Source organism: Syngnathus scovelli, chromosome 21 (assembly GCF_024217435.2).
Source record: "Syngnathus scovelli strain Florida chromosome 21, RoL_Ssco_1.2, whole genome shotgun sequence".
NCBI lineage: Eukaryota > Metazoa > Chordata > Actinopteri > Syngnathiformes > Syngnathidae > Syngnathus > Syngnathus scovelli.
The window spans coordinates 6,540,080-6,556,796 of record NC_090867.1 but is presented as its reverse complement, the minus strand read 5'-3'; the positions used below and the strand labels follow the sequence as shown (position 1 = coordinate 6,556,796).

At 47.1% G+C, this 16,717-nt stretch overlaps 3 protein-coding genes across 3 annotated transcripts; 1 reads left to right on the top strand and 2 right to left on the bottom strand.

Moving 5' to 3' along the window:
- Positions 1 to 195: 195 nt before the first annotated feature.
- LOC125990874 (peroxiredoxin-like 2A) lies at positions 196 to 1,649 on the bottom strand. Its single transcript, XM_049758189.1, has 5 exons — positions 1,384 to 1,649; positions 985 to 1,076; positions 780 to 920; positions 536 to 700; positions 196 to 469 (listed from the first exon to the last, which is right to left on the bottom strand). The coding sequence occupies exons 1-5, from the start codon at positions 1,526 to 1,528 to the stop codon at positions 383 to 385; spliced, it is 630 nt and encodes a 209-aa protein (XP_049614146.1). The 5' UTR covers positions 1,529 to 1,649; the 3' UTR covers positions 196 to 382.
- Positions 1,650 to 2,144: 495 nt separating this feature from the next.
- Positions 2,145 to 5,036, bottom strand: dydc2 (DPY30 domain containing 2). The gene is made up of 7 exons (XM_049759361.1): positions 4,915 to 5,036; positions 4,525 to 4,680; positions 4,276 to 4,380; positions 3,974 to 4,093; positions 3,694 to 3,795; positions 2,403 to 3,551; positions 2,145 to 2,174 (listed from the first exon to the last, which is right to left on the bottom strand). The coding sequence occupies exons 2-7, from the start codon at positions 4,669 to 4,671 to the stop codon at positions 2,145 to 2,147; spliced, it is 1,653 nt and encodes a 550-aa protein (XP_049615318.1). The 5' UTR covers positions 4,672 to 4,680; positions 4,915 to 5,036.
- Positions 3,702 to 16,672, top strand: scn4aa (sodium channel, voltage-gated, type IV, alpha, a). Its single transcript, XM_049758177.2, has 28 exons — positions 3,702 to 3,850; positions 5,507 to 5,766; positions 7,631 to 7,955; positions 8,044 to 8,164; positions 8,233 to 8,320; positions 8,384 to 8,512; positions 8,590 to 8,681; positions 8,750 to 9,028; positions 9,092 to 9,155; positions 9,238 to 9,379; positions 9,471 to 9,668; positions 9,741 to 9,884; positions 9,948 to 10,056; positions 10,406 to 10,644; positions 10,713 to 10,886; positions 10,952 to 11,308; positions 11,858 to 12,238; positions 12,303 to 12,344; positions 12,416 to 12,551; positions 12,615 to 12,769; positions 12,836 to 13,009; positions 13,073 to 13,195; positions 13,420 to 13,701; positions 13,774 to 13,827; positions 13,895 to 14,032; positions 14,100 to 14,204; positions 14,317 to 14,587; positions 14,659 to 16,672. Exons 3-28 carry the CDS (start codon positions 7,680 to 7,682, stop codon positions 15,906 to 15,908), a joined length of 5,523 nt encoding a protein of 1,840 aa, XP_049614134.1. The 5' UTR covers positions 3,702 to 3,850; positions 5,507 to 5,766; positions 7,631 to 7,679; the 3' UTR covers positions 15,909 to 16,672.
- The last annotated feature ends 45 nt before the right edge of the window (positions 16,673 to 16,717 follow it).

The following is a 16,717-nucleotide window of genomic DNA, read 5'->3' as shown; positions in this document are numbered from 1 at the left end:
GCTCGAGTAGGAGGTAAATGATTGGACGGCACTGTAAATTAAACAGCCACCCTAATCAAGTCGGATGACCTCATAATTAAGCTTTTATGAATTTGAAACCATATTTTATTTTGCACAAATTCTATTTTCTTTTCAGTTTGAAATTGTCAGTGATCATATGCAAAGTTCTGTTGTAAAATGTAAAATAACAAGCTCTCAAGTGCCATGACATATTTTATTGCATAAGAAAAGGAATCCCAGTCTTTAAAACATCAACTCTGTTTGCTCCGTAGAGTTTGAAAACAGACCGTCATCAACAGACTGGGAGGCTTTTTGCTACACAAGTCATCTATGCAAGCAGGTTAGGTTACTCAGTGACATTATTCTCCACGGGCACGAGCTCTTATGTTATTTCCCTGACAGCTCGCATCACATCTTCATTTTTGACCTTATCTCCAAACTCCATCTCTCGGTGTTCCAGTAGGATTCCCTGGGAGGAAAAAATAAATAGTTTTCCCGACTTGGTTATCCACAGATTGACTTGTGTCACTTATACCTGCTGTTCACGTCCGATGACAAAAACACCGCCAAGCACGAAGCCCTCTCCCAAGATATTGCCCTTGAAGCCCTTTCCGAATGCCCTGAGGCCGTTCATCCACACCCCGGCACGAAGGAACGCCATGAGGCCCAACCGTCGCTCACGAGGTCCATAGAAGCATTTCTGCGACGAACAGAAGCACAGCGTGAAAATTCAGACTGGGGGAAACACAAGATGAACTTCATAGTTTTCTCCAAAAGACCTTTTCATCCAAGAATATCTCCCCGTTGAAATAACTCCTGAATTTCTCGACCTCATCGCTGATGTTCTCCTTGACCATGGCGTACAGTGGAACCCCAAGCTGGTCCAGCTGGGGCTTCAGAGAGGACAGCTCTGCAGCTTCCTGGATGACAGCATGTTAAGCTTCCATCATGCTAAGTGGTAAATGCCGTCATCAAAATGTTTACCTCTCTGCACAGAAATCATCCTGGTCTGCGCACCGCCAGAATGACAGCGCCCGTCTGCTCCCACAGAGACTTGGCCTTCAACTTTGTCTTCTCTGAAATTGAAGGTGGATATTAAGGGATTAAGTGACAGCAGAGAGGAAAGTCAGGTTTGACAATTTTGAAATGCGGGTGAAAGGAAATAGGTGAAGCAATCATGGGTGCAAGTGAAGGGCTAATTGATAGAGAGGAATTGAAAGAAGTGACTAAAGCCAAGAAGGGGTGGGTGGGTGAAGAAATCACATGACGGATTAAAAGTGAAGGAAGGAGGCAAAGGGTTACAAAGCAGCCACGTTGTAAACTCAACAAAGTCCCTTTTAAAAAAAAATCCTTCTCGGCAAAAGTTTGCTAGCGCACGCTTACCTGCAGTCAAAGTCGTGAGCTGAGCTTCTTCTAAATACTGGAGGCTGGCCTTCAGCGGCTTCGTGAGGAACATATCCGTCACGAAGTTGAAAAATCGGGCCACCAGGCCACCCGCTACCGTTGCGGCTTGGACCAGAACAGCCATTCCGCTATTCCTGCTCCTTCTCTGCACTTCTTACTCCGGAAATTGTTTGACGTCCACCTCGCCCGCAGCTAAATTGCTGACGCTCCGTGCGTGTTACCGCGACGCCTTCATGAACGCGCACGTCACAATTTCATTCGTTTTATTCAATCGGGTGGTGCACGGTGGTGTGACGTCATAAAACAGTCATTGTGCAACGACGATTTTCTGGTTTAAAAGTCACCAGGGATAATACGAGTACACTCCTTCCTTAAAATGAGCACAATCGTTTCCTGTTTGTTGAGCAAACTTGACTTTTTAGTCTATTTTTGTTCAAATATCCATGCGCGCAAGCATCTGTCTAATTTAGAGACCGTCTACAAATTAAATGTCCTCGGGTGATATATGTCAAACGGACGTCTGTTTTAGAGACCGTCCACAAATTAGCTGTGACGCATGAGAAAAATATTCACCAAAAATGAAACTTTTTAACTTATACAACAAAGTAGCACACGGTGTTGTTTCAAGTACATAATGTTTATTTGAATATTTCAGAGGGAATTTTTTAATATAGGCTCATATGCAATGATGAATGTAGGAGATTCAAAAATTGTTCATCAGTGGACCCTCAAGCAGCGATTTAGTTATTTTCCTGCTGTTCTGTTACTACCTGCAAAGCCACACAAATGTTAGTCACCATTAAATATCACAATTACAAAAAAAATCATATTAAAAAAATGCATGAATAACATTTTGATGGCTTCTTTTTTTTTCTTTTTCAGATGTGCTGTGCTGAATTGACCTGTGGCGTTAGCATAACGTGTTAGCAACCAAAATGTATTTCACCAACCTCTTCCGAGTTTTGAACAACTGGTGTTGAATTTGAATCAGGGGTCACCAACTGGTTGTCAACCGCCGGGACTGGGTTGGACTCAGTTGGTTGAACCTGGGGGGCCTCAACCTGCGAAGCCTCAGCCTGCGTAGGCGCCTCCAAGTTTGACTCCACCTGCATAGACTCGGACTTAGCACACTCAACTTGAGAGGACTCTGTGGACTCCACAATTGGATTCTGGACCTGCGTAGACTCCAGTATTAAGGAGTCCACAAGTGCAGACTCTGAGGTCTCAATGTGTTTGGATTCTACGTCAGAGACTTCAGCTTCAAAGGACTCGGAAATGGCGGTTTCAGACTGAGCTAGGATCACCGTTGGAGATTCCATCTCTGCAGAGTTGGGATGAGAGGTCTCAGCTTGTTCAGATTCCATGTGGGAGACTTTAGCCTGAGAGGTCTCAGCCTCCACAGAGTCCACCCTTGTGGACTCCTTCTGCACGGACTCGCCCTGTGTAGACTGCACCCGGGGGCTCTGAACTTGGGTGAATTCAGCCGGAGTGGACTCTGGCTGCACAGATGCCTCTGGTGTAAACTCCACCTGGGCAGACTCAACCTGGGAGGTCTCAGCTTGTGCAGAGTCTGGGTAGTAGCTCTCAGCTAGAGAAGATTCTGATTGCATGGACTCCACCTGCCCAGACTGCACCCGGGGGCTCTGAACTTGGGTGAATTCAGCCGGAGTGGACTCTGCTTGCACAGATGCTTCTGATGTGAACTCCACCTGGGCAGACTCAACCTGGGAGGTCTCAGCTTGTGCAGAGTCTGGATAGTAGCTCTCAGCTGGAGAAGATTCCGATTGCATGGACTTGGCCTGCACAGACTCCCCTGGCGTGGTCCCCAAATGCACATCCTCTGCTTGGGAGCTCTCAACTTGTGTTGATTCCACATTGGAGGCCTCAGCCTGGGAGGACTTATCTGGGACATCTGCTTGGTAGGTCTCAGCCTGGATGGATTCTATAGACTCTGCCTGGGATGTATCAACCTGCCAGGACTCCCCCTGCTTAGCTTCTCCTTGCATGGACTTAACTTGGGTGGATTTCATTTCTGCAGACTCATATGGCTCAGACTCTATCTGCTGGTGTCCAGCTGGTGTGGTTTCAATCTGGGATGCCTCAGATGGAGAGGATTCCATCATTGCAGATTCAGCATCCTCGTCCTTCTGGTAAAAAGGTGTCAGGAGAATTCTGTAAGTTAATTTGTCCTCATTCCTCTCATCTGGTTTTGTGTCTCTCAACTTGCACCATGCTTCTGTTCCCAGCTGGGTTCTCCACTCAACCCAATAAGACCATTCTTGAACTCACCACGTTCTCCTCTCGGGATTTCTCCACTTCGGGCTGGTCCTGCTGGATGACGTCGGTCCGCGGAGAGACAACTGGAGCAGTTACGTTATTAGTCGTCTTCACCTGGTGGACAAATGAACACGTGTCTCTCCGCGAGATGGATCCCAAACCAGCTAAGGTCTCTCTTTCTTCTCCCATACACATACATAGCTCACTCTAACCCCGTGCTCAAAGGTCAACACACTTTGCATGCACATGCAGAAGAACCACCACCAAACACGTTTTGATGTTTTTTTTTCACCTCCTGCTCATGTTCCAGAGGTCCACTTTGCTGTTGGGTTTCTTGCTCATGGGGGTCGCTCACAGGTTCGTTTGTGGCTCCCACATGATCTTCTGGTCCTGTAGGCTCCGTTTTAGAGAGCTGTTAAGGTGCCGAGTGTCAAATACTCTTCAAAGCTTCAACATTCCATCTGATTCTCTGCCTTCACCTTGCCTGATCTTCACCTCCCATTCATCCTGAACTTGCTGCCTTCTAACTGCTGACTGACCTCTGGAATGCGACTACACCAAATAGCAAAACATAAATAAAATAAAATTAGGTACTTTTACAGCTGGCTCCTTCTCGGCGTCCTTCCCAGCATCCTTTTTGGTGTCCTTCTCACCGGCTTTAGCTCTTTCCTTCTCCATAAGTGCCAACCGGGTCTGTTTCTATAAGAAAATATTTTTTATAAATATTTCACAATTTTTTATCTCAATGGTAATATAAAACAGACTATCACTCTTGAAACGTTAGACAACAGCGCCATCTATTGACAAAACTAAACTTTTTATTCAATTATTTATTTGATTGACCTTTTTTTCATATTCAACGTTGGAGTTGTATTTGTACAGCCAGTGAGCCAAAAACTGGATGGGGTCCATGGGGCGCTGCTCGACCACTTCAGCAAGCCCCTCTGCCAGACATGAACCCAGATGAGTCTTGACGTACTCGGAATCCATGTTTTGACTCTGTCAGGGTAGTAAAATTAAATTTGAATATGATTGCACTAACACAAAAGTCTGTTCAATTAGGTTGAGCTCAAATATGAAGTCATTGCCTCGTTTTTTTTTAAGAAAAAAAAGCAAAATAAGTCATTGTCAACATGTAAATGAAAAAAAAATAATAATTAGCTACATTATAATTCTCTCCAAATAAATTCATTGACCTTTTAAGATGACAAGAAAGAAAAGGATGAAACAAACCAGTTGCCAAGCACGATTGCACTTCCGGATGTATTTGTTTGTGTTTCTATGGTAACAGTGTCGCTTTCTTAATAGTCCCCAGACGAGCCTTGAAAGAGTTCCGACTAATCTGCCATTATGAGGCTTTACAGAATTAATAAATTTATATTAATTTGGTCTATCTTAGTATTTTTCAATTATCGTAGTAATTCTAAGGTACTATTTAATGCTGCAATGCCATTGTTATTACACTTTACAGTATTAATAAATTAATATTAATTTGTCTATCTTAGTATTTTTCAATTAGTGTAGTAAATAATTCTAACGTACTATTTAATGGTGTAACGCTTTTCACATTGTTTGATTTATATTTTTTACATAGGTTTTTAATGTCATTTATTTCATGGTAGTTTTAATTATTAAAGTATTTTAGCCAAACTGTTATTATTAATATGATTCATCATTTATTTGTACCTCATTTAATAAATTATTATTTTATAAAATGGATAATATTTTATAATGGTCAAGCTTAAAAAAATAAATAAACCACACACCTAGCCAAATTATTTTGCACTCTTAATTTACATGGATTTTCATCTGATTTTGCGACTAGGAAAGTGGACGGCGAGAAGGAGATGTGAATGATGCTAACCTGCCGTGGAGGAGCGACGCCTCTGATTTCAGGCTGTGGTACGTCAGCGTCAGCAGCAGCTGCCCCTCACAGAGATCACACAACCTACTACTGCCGCCGGCCGGGGCAGTCACGTATCACAAGCACGTCTTCCTCAGACCTCAGGACGACAACGACAGGATTTATTTTCCTTCTTGTCCGCTAGACTGGATTCTGTGGGATCCTTTGCACTACCGTGGCAGGTATTTGACCTTTTCCCTTTCTCGTGTGTTGTCTTCTCTTTCTCGCTTGCATTAACTTGAATTAGTCTCATTTCGTGCTACAGGTTAAAAACTTTTGAGGTGAAAAGGTTGCATTGAGGTGTTTACGTCCACTTTACGAGATTGAAACTCCCACAACCCCAAGAGTTCAAAATTTTTTTCTACATTAATCTAAAAATGATACTGCCGAAATGTGAAAGTTTGATTTGTTTGGGGCCACAGTTGAAGTTATTGGGCTTGAATTAAAGATATAGTTAGCTCACATTTGTTCTAATAATAAACATAGACCTGTAATTGAGCTTGGGGTCATATTTGGAATGGGGAGACTTCTCTGTAGTGGTTTTGCATGTGTGTGTTAAGTCTCGAATTTTGATGTCCATCGTGGACCTTCTCCTTTGTACCTGTATTGTGCCCTTTTCACACTGCACTTAGCAGGACGACGAGATCATCCACCGTCGTATTTTCATACCGCAGCAACTCCATTTTGTTTCTCCCCAAACCATCCTCCATAATGTTTTTTTTTTCCTTTTTGTCTACCACCTAAAGTGTCTTTACTGCCGTCACACATTCATGGAGTCTTGGAAGCGTGTTGGGTTTTCTTTTACCAAGCACGACCTTGTGACAAAGTACTTGGCTGCGTCCGCCGTGTTTTCCTGGAGAAGATGAAAAAGTGAAGTGAGGTTAACGTCAAGTTGCACTGGTCGTCTTGGATCAAATTTACTTCTTGATTCATGGCGACATGGTACACATTTCGTGTCCTCCTCCTGTTCTACTTCTTCCCACATGTAATCTACTCAGATTACTTTGCCATTCGAGCAAAGGCCAAATGGGTCAGAGGCTGAGTTTGAAAGAAGAACAAATTCTGATTCAATTACAATTTTTGCTTTTATTGCAAAAAAAATGCAGATACAAATGCTCCTGTCAAAGTCTATTAATCACCAGACTCAAATATATATCTGTGGGGCCTCCAGAGCGTACGAGCCGGCTTAGCTCTGGTCTTTACAGCTCGCCGGGGGTATGCGATGCCACGGTGGCGCAAGCAGCTGCCCTCTCAGCAGTAACCGCACGATGCATGCAGATATTTCCAGAGTCATCAGATCCAGAGGACCCTTGCGACCAATCACGATGCTGTAACACAGCAGGCGGCGGTTTACAGGTGTAAAGCTAGGAATTAGTCCGGCGGCGACTCCCTATAGGCTTCGAAATACGGGGTTAATTGGCAGCTGACAGGGAGTGATTTGACCCCGTGAGAACGCAGCAGGGAAGGCACGTGGCGAAGCGTCTGTTGGTCTTTACGTTGCTTGATAGCTTATCGCTAACGAATATTGCGGTTAGTTGTGTAACTCTTCTTTTATCCATTTTATTTAAGCAACTTGTTTATTTACTGTACATTTGACCCCAGATATTCGCTGGGGGTTTTAAGTCGAGCATTTCTTGTCCTTTTTCAGTCCAACAATGTCTTGGGTAGAAAATACATGGAGGCGATGGTGAACGATCAGATGTCTCACTTGGCCAGGGGGCTAGAAAGTGCACTCGAGGGTGCGAAGGCGGAAGCGCACTTGTGTTCGGAGCCCCCACCCGCGTCGTGTAGTCGGGTCGGAGATCCGAGCTGTTGATCGGGAGGGGATGTGAAGGCGGGCGAAGGAATGAGCGCAGTCATTCGGCTCCTGTAACTCGACGCTTGGTCTTGACAGCCGCTAGCAGCTGGGGGCCACCGAATCCCGCTCACATGTGGGAATGTGTTATCACTCTCTCTCTTGATGGATCTCATTGGTTGATTGCTTCCACAGCTCGCATCCTCGTTGATATGCTCCAAAAAACCTAATCGCAATTTTCCACCTCGCAGTTCCACCTAGGGTGACCCCTGTGCGGCGGTAGCCCTTCGCAATGCCAAGATGGCTCCCCCGCTCCCTCCCTCAGGCGCCAACGCGTTCCGCCTCTTCACCCGAGAATCGCTGGCGGAGATCGAGAGGCTTCAAGTGGAAAAGCGCAAAAAGGCAGACGCAGTAGACGGACACGATGAGGCTGAGGTGGAGGAAGAGAAGACGCCGGCGACCCCTAACGCCGACTTGGAAGCCGGCAAGAGTTTGCCGTGGATTTACGGAGATCCTCCGGCGGAGATGATCAATACACCGTTGGAGGATTTGGACCCCTTCTACAAGACTCAGAAGGTAATTTAGATTTTTTTTCCAGAATAATCGTGGTTCGATACCAAGAACCGATACTTACTGAAGATTAACTCACGTTTGTGCTTTTCAGACCTTCATCGTGCTTAGCAAAGGCAACACCATCTTCAGGTTCAACGCGGAGCCGGCGTGCTACCTCCTGAGCCCCTTCAGCATCGTGAGAAGAGGATCCATCAAAATCCTCATCCATTCATATCCTTAACACCACCGCTCATTTCAACCCTTAAGATCATCCATGTTTCCTTAACGTGACGTCTCAAATTATTCAGCATGTTCATCATGATCACCATTTTATCCAATTGCGTGTTTATGACCATGAGCAACCCGCCAGCCTGGAGTAAAAATGTCGAGTGAGTTTGCGGTCGTACGTCTGAATGTTGATTTTGATGCTAATTTTTTTTTTCCGTCCTCAGGTACGCTTTTACTGGGATTTACACCTTCGAGGCCACCGTCAAAGTTTTGTCCAGAGGCTTCTGCATCGGCTCGTTTACATTCCTTCGAGACCCGTGGAACTGGCTGGATTTCATGGTGATCAGCATGGCGTAAGCAATACGAGTATTTCATCATGCTGATCCACCAAGTAGGTGACCTTCTGATTTTTATTTTTTTATTTTCGCAGGTACATCACTGAGTTCGTCGATCTCGGTAACGTGTCCGCCCTCAGGACCTTCCGTGTACTACGAGCCCTTAAAACCATCACTGTGATTCCTGGTACGTCTTTTTTTATTTTTTTTTTAAATTCCATTTCCTACCACTTTAACACTTTCTTCTCCCGGCAGGTCTAAAAACCATCGTGGGCGCGTTGATCCAATCGGTGAAGAAAATGGGGGACGTGATGGTCCTGACTGTCTTCGCTTTGGCCGTGTTCGCTCTGGTCGGCCTCCAGCTGTTCATGGGCAACTTACGGCACAAGTGCGTTCGTTGGCCCATCGACGGCAACGGCACCGAATGGTTCAACGTCACCGACACGTTAGCGTTTGACAACCAAACAATCGGTTTCAACGCTAGCGATTATTCCAATGGCACCTTCGATTTTGCGGAGTACATCGAGAACTCGGGTATGTTTTGAGGTGTTACGTTGATAAAATCATTTTTACAGGATTCGATTTAAATGTGTGCAGAAAACTACTACTTTCTGGACGGGAGCAAAGATCCTCTTGTATGCGGGAACGGTTCCGATGCTGGGTATGATCTTGACATCCTTTCTTCACCTTACTCCAGCTGAGATGAGATCTTCACTCATTACACCTCCGTGACTTAACTCTAGAGTCTGCCCTGAAGGTTTCACGTGCATGAAGGCCGGCGGGAACCCAAATTACGGCTACACCAGCTTCGACTCGTTCGGCTGGGCTTTCCTGGCGCTCTTCAGACTCATGACCCAGGACTACTGGGAGAACCTCTTCCAGATGGTTGGAATTCCGCAGGCGTTTCCTCTCCTTCTCACCGGACGTGAAGAACGGCTCCTTATTTGTCGTAGCTTCTCGTTTGTTCCAAACGCAGATCCTGCGGGCGGCGGGCAAAACGTATATGCTCTTCTTCGTGGTGGTGATCTTCCTGGGTTCCTTCTACCTCATCAACCTCATCCTAGCGGTGGTGGCCATGGCGTACGACGAGCAGAACCAGGCCACGCAACGTGAGGCCAAGGAGAAGGAGGAGGAGTTTCAGCGGATCCTCGAGCAGCTCAAGAACCAGGAGCAGGTACGCGCTTAAGCTGAGCTTGACTCCTCAAAAGGTGCTTGGTGGGCTTCTACACCAAACTGTTTCTTGTAGGCTCAGCAGTCTGGAAGTCGAGAATCTCTGAACAGTCGCAAGCTGCCAAGTCGCCACTCGAGCCCGGAGCGCGACGAAGCTGTCAAGGACTGTAACGGCAAGATGGTCCCAAGCCTCATGGTCCGACCGCCTACCATGGTCGTGGTTAGTAGCTGTCGTCTTCCGAGTCATCAACTACGAGGCTTCATTGTAGCTGTTTGTTTTTAGTGTAATGACGATGAGGAGCTCAGGGAGAAGTCTCCAGGCATGCTTAATCCAGATGATCATCATCCGGATGATCAGAGCCAGAGGCAGAGGTCCACTAGCGCCATGGAAGGTACTGCTCGATCCCATTCGCTAGGTGCTAAGCCCTTTGCGGGCGCGAAGAGATAAACGTGGCATCAAGTTTGAAGCAGAGCTGAAGTGGAAGCACAGGCACAATTATATTGCACTTAGTCAGACTTCATTAGGAAGAATCTCCGTCAACATTCAAGTGCTCATTTAATTTGGGAGACTTAAGTCATGTGACTTAAGTCTGGCGGCTTCCCAACTGTTGTTATCACCTCGGTGAAAACAACCCACAGCGATTATAGAAACAAGAAGAACGTTTGTAGCATTAGCGTTGCTATTCCTGGGTATTAACTTTCAAAACTGCTCTCTCCGAAATGACAATTTGTTTTCTCCAGAGTTGGAGGACGCTCAGAGGCCGTGCCCACCAGGCTGGTATAAATTTGCCAATATTTTCCTCAAGTGGAACTGCTGCAAGCCGTGGATGATCCTCAAAAAGTGGTTGTACGTTATTGTGATGGACCCCTTCTTCGACCTGGCCATCACCATTTGCATCGTGCTCAACACGCTCTTCATGGCCATGGAGCATTACCCCATGACCCAAGAGTTTGATGAGATGCTCTCCGTGGGGAACCTGGTGAGACCAAATTTTCTGCTGTTTATTTCCATAATGCTGACTTTCGTAACTTCTGGAACTTTTCTTAGGTTTTCACTGGGATCTTCACAGCGGAGATGGTCCTTAAACTCATTGCCATGGATCCTTACTACTACTTCCAAGTGGGTTGGAATATTTTTGACAGCATCATCGTAACTCTCAGTCTTGCAGAGTTGGGCCTGGCAAACGTTCAGGGGCTCTCGGTCCTGCGTTCCTTCCGTTTGGTGAGTGCCACTCACCCAGTCACACTTCTTCTCACTCATTCACATCTTCTATGCTGTGGCGATAGCTTCGTGTCTTCAAGCTAGCCAAGTCCTGGCCCACACTCAACATGCTGATCAAGATCATCGGAAACTCCGTGGGCGCCCTGGGCAACTTGACGCTGGTGCTGGCCATCATCGTCTTCATCTTCGCCGTGGTGGGCATGCAGCTCTTTGGCAAGAACTACAAGGACTGCGTATGCAAGATCTCCGATGACTGCGAGCTGCCGCGTTGGCACATGAACGACTTTTTCCACTCCTTCCTCATCGTCTTTCGCATCTTATGCGGCGAATGGATCGAGACCATGTGGGACTGCATGGAGGTGTCCGGGGCGGGAATGTGCCTCATCGTCTTCATGTTGGTCATGGTTATTGGAAATCTCGTGGTGAGTAGATTTTTTTTTTTTTCGTGTACAGTTTCAACATAATGGTTCTTCTTGGGAAACGGCCAAATTAGATCTTGATGTCAGAAGAAGTGACCATGTCATGAGCAATTCCTGGTAGGTTATTCATAGAAATGAAAAGGAAATAGCTCATCAGCAGGAGAGCTGAAAAGCACCGACTGCCAAGTGCCAAATTTTCCAGATGACCCCCCCCCCCCCTCCTCCTCCTCAAATCGCCATCTCAGGGGGGCTGAGCTAGCGTTCGTTATGTACGCGGACGGAAAAAAAAAAAGCACACGCTTCTATTTAAATCCAATGACTTGAGAAATCAAATTCTGGTTTTGACCTTGTGTTAAGATCCAGATCAGGTCGGCGTGCTGCCACCACGCAAACAGCTGCTGAGCGAAAGCGAGTCATCGGAGATGGCGTATTCGACTGTAATTGATCATATCGCTCCGATCATCTGGCTTAATCCAGGATTTAATACATGTTAGCATGACGGGGAAGAAGCTAACCCTATCAGCTAACGGGATATGTCGACCTTCTGCGCAGGTGCTGAACCTCTTCCTGGCGCTCCTGCTCAGTTCTTTCAGCGGTGACAACCTGTCGACGGCGGATGACGACGGCGAGCTTAACAACCTCCAGATCGCCGTCGGGAGGATCACGCTAGGCATTGACTGGCTCAAAGCTAACGTCACCAAAATTCCAGGGAGAATCCTGGGCAAAATACCCAAGGCCACTGAGGACACGGTGGAGATGAACGACTTAGACAAAACGGCAGATGGGATAGCAAATTGTCGGGCTTCTGGCGCCGGTTCGGATGGAGAGCTTGTGCCCATCGCTCAGGGGGAGTCGGATTTTGAAATTCTGGACGATGATGACGACGAGTATGACTCCAATCTTTCCACTTGTGGTGACAGCCTTCATGATGATGTAAGAATGAAAGACTTTACCGTGTATCTCCAAAGTCATTAAGTCATTTTTTTTTTTTTTTTAGAAAAGCCTCGAGGATGATCTAGGTCTTATCAAAGAAGTCAAAGTGAGTAGCTTCTCTCCAAAAAAACGATATTGTCTTTTCGTGTCAACGTTGTCTCTGTTGTGCCTGAGCAGCTGATGGGCGTGGCCACCGAGGACGCCGACGTATCAATGTGCAGTACGGCCGATTATCAACCGCCTAAACCCGAACTGGAAGAAGAAGAGGAGGAAGAACCGGATCCGGTGGAGCCGGAAGCCTGCTTCACTGACAGTAAGAATTTAAAACCTGAACGGTGCTCCCATTCGGAATCCATTTATGATATCTCACCCACAGACTGCATTGGACGTTGGCCGTGCCTCACCGTGGACGTGGACACCACCAAAGGCAAGCGATGGTGGAAGCTCCGCAAGACCTGCTTTGCCATCGTGGAGCACGACTGGTTTGAAACCTTCATCATCTTTATGATCTTACTCAGCAGCGGCGCTCTGGTAAGTCCTCAGAACACATCCCAAGGTTTCTCGCCGGGACATATTTGTCACGCTACCCTTCGACAGGCTTTTGAAGACATTTATCTTGAGCGACGGCGAATGATCAAAATTATCCTGGAGTACGCCGATAAAGTTTTCACCGTCGTCTTTGTCATCGAGATGATCCTGAAATGGACGGCGTACGGTTTCAAGACCTACTTCACCAATGCCTGGTGCTGGCTGGACTTTTTCATTGTCGATGTAAGTTCTCAGAAGGTCCGACGAGGGTTTGGTAGGGTCACAAACTGGGTTCTTTTGCTGTAGGTTTCTCTGATTAGCTTGGTGGCTAACTGGATGGGATTCTCCGAGCTGGGGCCAATCAAATCCCTCCGAACGCTGAGGGCGCTGAGGCCTCTACGAGCACTCTCCAGATTTGAAGGCATGAGGGTAAGTGGCGCCGAAGCGGCCATGCTTGAGATTGGCACGCCTGGTTGTCATCGTGTAACGTTACACTTAAAATTAAGCTAAGTGGCTAATGCTATCTGCATGTTTTGACACGTGTGACGTTTCTCCTAGCTTGCATGCGTGGGAGCGCAACCAGGTAAGTGTCGCGATGTCGATCGTCGTTCCTCGCCTCGACGTCAAGATTCTCATGCTTTTGACCTCATCAGGTGGTGGTGAACGCGCTGGTCGGCGCCATCCCGTCCATCTTCAACGTGCTATTAGTCTGCCTCATCTTCTGGCTCATCTTCAGTATCATGGGGGTCACCATGTTTGCCGGCAAGTTCTACCGCTGCATCAACACCACCACGGAGGAACCCTTCGCTGTCGCCGAAGTCAACAACCGCACCGAGTGCCTGGCCCTGCAGGAGGCCACGGGGGAGGCCCGCTGGGTCAATATCAAGGTCAACTATGATAATGTGGGGAAAGGCTACTTGTCGCTGCTCCAAGTGGTGCGTAACCTAAAATGTTCTCCGTTTCAAAATAAATAAATAAATAAATGTTTTGATTTTTTTTTTTTGTAGGCAACCTTTAAAGGATGGATGGACATCATGTATGCCGCTGTTGACTCCAGAGAAGTACGTACCTCGTTATTCACCAAGCCTCAAATTCTTTCCATTCATACGATTTGTCGACGCTCCTCAGGTGGAGGAGCAACCGTCGTACGAGATCAACCTATACATGTACATCTACTTTGTCATCTTCATCATCTTCGGTTCCTTCTTCACGCTCAACCTCTTCATCGGTGTTATCATTGACAACTTCAACCAGCAGAAGAAAAAGATGAGTGTTCACATGTTTGTCTTAAAGCTAATAATAATTCTTATAATGATGCCATTTGCTGCTGCACTTGGGAGATAAAGACATCTTCATGACGGAAGAGCAGAAGAAGTACTACGAAGCCATGAAGAAACTCGGTTCCAAGAAGCCGCAGAAGCCAATTCCACGTCCTACGGTATGTTTTATGAAGACGGATTCAGCGACTGTGAAATGTCGACAATCTCAAGACCTCAGCTCAGCTTGTCATCATGTCTTGTCAACACTAAAGGACTTATATTTCTTGGCAGAACTTCCTCCAGGGCTTGGTGTTTGACCTCACCAATCAGCAGTTCTTTGACATCTTCATCATGGTGCTCATCTGCCTCAACATGGTGACCATGATGGTAGAGACGGACAACCAAAGCGCAGAGAAGGAGGATTTCCTCTTTAAAGTCAATCTGGCCTTTATTGCGGTCTTCACCACCGAGTGCGTGCTGAAGCTCTTTGCTCTCCGGCAGTACTTCTTCACCAACGGTTGGAATGTATTCGACTTCATCGTGGTCATCCTCTCCATTGCTGGTGACAAAGTCGCCGTATGAAATCTGTCCATCGTGTTCTATTGAAGCCTTCATGAAGTTCTTCTCGTGCAGGCACCATGCTGTCGGACCTGATCGAGAAGTACTTTGTGTCACCCACGCTCTTCCGTGTGATCCGTCTGGCCCGGATCGGTCGAATCCTGCGTCTCATCAAAGGCGCCAAAGGCATCCGGACGCTCCTCTTTGCCCTGATGATGTCACTCCCCGCCCTCTTCAACATCGGCCTGCTGCTCTTCCTCATCATGTTTATCTTCTCCATCTTCGGAATGTCCAACTTCGCCTATGTCAAGAAGGAAGCGGGCGTGGATGACATCTTCAACTTTGAGACGTTTGGCGGGAGCATTATTTGCCTCTTCCAGATCACCACGTCGGCCGGCTGGGACGGGCTCCTGCTTCCCATGCTCAACAGGGAGCCCCCCGACTGCGATCCCGACTTTGAGAACCCCGGCACGGACGTGAGGGGCAATTGTGGCAGCCCGGGTTTGGGCATGATGTTCTTCAGCAGCTACATCATCATCTCCTTCCTGGTGGTGGTCAACATGTACATCGCCATCATCCTGGAGAACTTCAATGTGGCGCAGGAGGAGAGCAGCGACGCGCTGTGCGAGGATGACTTTGAGATGTTCAACGAGACGTGGGAGAAGTTTGACACGGACGGAACCATGTTCATCGAGTACGCCCGCCTCTCTGACTTTTGCGACGCTCTGCAGGAACCGCTGAGGGTCGCCAAGCCCAACCGCCTTCGTCTGATCCATATGGACCTCCCGCTGGTCATCGGCGATCGCATCCACTGCCTGGACATCTTGATGGCCGTCACGGAGATGGTTCTTGGAGACACGTTGGAAATGGCCGCCATGCGGGAGAGCATCAAGACCAAGTTCCTCCAAAGCAACCCCACCTCAGACTCCTTCGCACCCATCACTACCACCGTACGCCACAAGGAGGAAACGTGGGCCGCCACCGTCATCCAGCGGGCCTATCGGAGCCACCTGCTGCGACGCGGACTCCGTCACGCCGCCTTCCTGCGCCGCTCCAAGAGAGGTACCGCCCAGGTCCAAGACCCGGCAGAGAAGAAGGGCTTGATTGCGCGCAAAATGGGAGCGCTGTATGCTAGCTGTGTGAACCTCGACAAGGAGAATGAGACTCTTTTGGCACCAGGAACCAGACCAGGTCTTGGCGCTCCTAGGTCAAGTGTCATGTCGGTACCTGTGGAAATCAGTAATGAGGTGGTGCTACATTCTGCTCCCGAGCCAACCCGAGTCCTCGACAGCCTTGAAGAACACATCAGAGAGTCGCATGTGTAACCAAAACACTTCTTCAAAAAAACTTTTTTGGTTGACATTTTTAAGAAGATCCAAATCCTCCCTCAAAACTCAAATGTTTTGATGAATGCAAGAAGGCTTGCTTGTCATCTTCAAGTTCTCCAGAGCAGTCTTAAGATGACTTTTGGGAGTCTCAGAATCAAACTTTGGATTCTTTCAACGCACTGTGACAGCAGACAGAAAGTTGAACATCGCGGCTCGTTAGCAGCAGCTAACATTTAGCGAGAGCCGCTCGAATCTTGCACTACGTTTATTTTTGGGCCTGTCCAGGTCCAGTTGCAGCCAATGGGGATGATGAGCGTCTAAAAGCGAACTTCGCCCATCAGCGCGTGTGATAGATAGATGTTTTTGTCTACTTCCTGTTGTCGTGCCAGGGGGGGCCTTCGAAAGGACAGGACTCATGTTTACATGTCCATATGATATTAATCATATTATTAATAGGTCAACTCTTCAAGTCGCTTTTGGCCTCACGTTGATGCTGCGGTGACTCTCAAAAGTTCTTTTTCACTTACTGTCTTAATTAAAAAGGTCTTATTTGAAATATTACCTACACATACGCAGATGTGTTGTTCAAAACTAGTGTGTCCTTTTTGTGTTATTTACCGTCGGTAATTTTGACCAGCCTATTTTAATGCTGACTCAAACTTTGTTTACATTTGGGAAGCAGTGGAGATGCATGCCCAGCCGTGTGTGTTATATTGGAGATTATTTGTTACTGTAAAATCTGAATTAAAAAAGAAAGTGTTTTCCTGTTTGGGGATGTTTAAAGGGCGCCATCTAGTGGTCGCTAT

Excerpts from the sequence above, each read along its gene's own strand:
- dydc2 (XM_049759361.1), bottom strand. The coding sequence starts at position 4,671 with ATGGATTCCGAGTACGTCAAGACTCATCTGGGTTCATGTCTGGCAGAG. Across the intron at positions 4,381-4,524 it reads ACGTTGAATATGAAAAAAAG|AAACAGACCCGGTTGGCACT; the intron begins GTCAATCAAATA and ends ATTTTCTTATAG. Across the intron at positions 3,796-3,973 it reads CTCTGGAACATGAGCAGGAG|GTGAAGACGACTAATAACGT; the intron begins GTGAAAAAAAAA and ends TTTGTCCACCAG.
- scn4aa (XM_049758177.2), top strand. The coding sequence starts at position 7,680 with ATGGCTCCCCCGCTCCCTCCCTCAGGCGCCAACGCGTTCCGCCTCTTC. Across the intron at positions 13,702-13,773 it reads ACTTGTCGCTGCTCCAAGTG|GCAACCTTTAAAGGATGGAT; the intron begins GTGCGTAACCTA and ends TTTTTTTTGTAG. Across the intron at positions 14,205-14,316 it reads AGCCAATTCCACGTCCTACG|AACTTCCTCCAGGGCTTGGT; the intron begins GTATGTTTTATG and ends ATTTCTTGGCAG.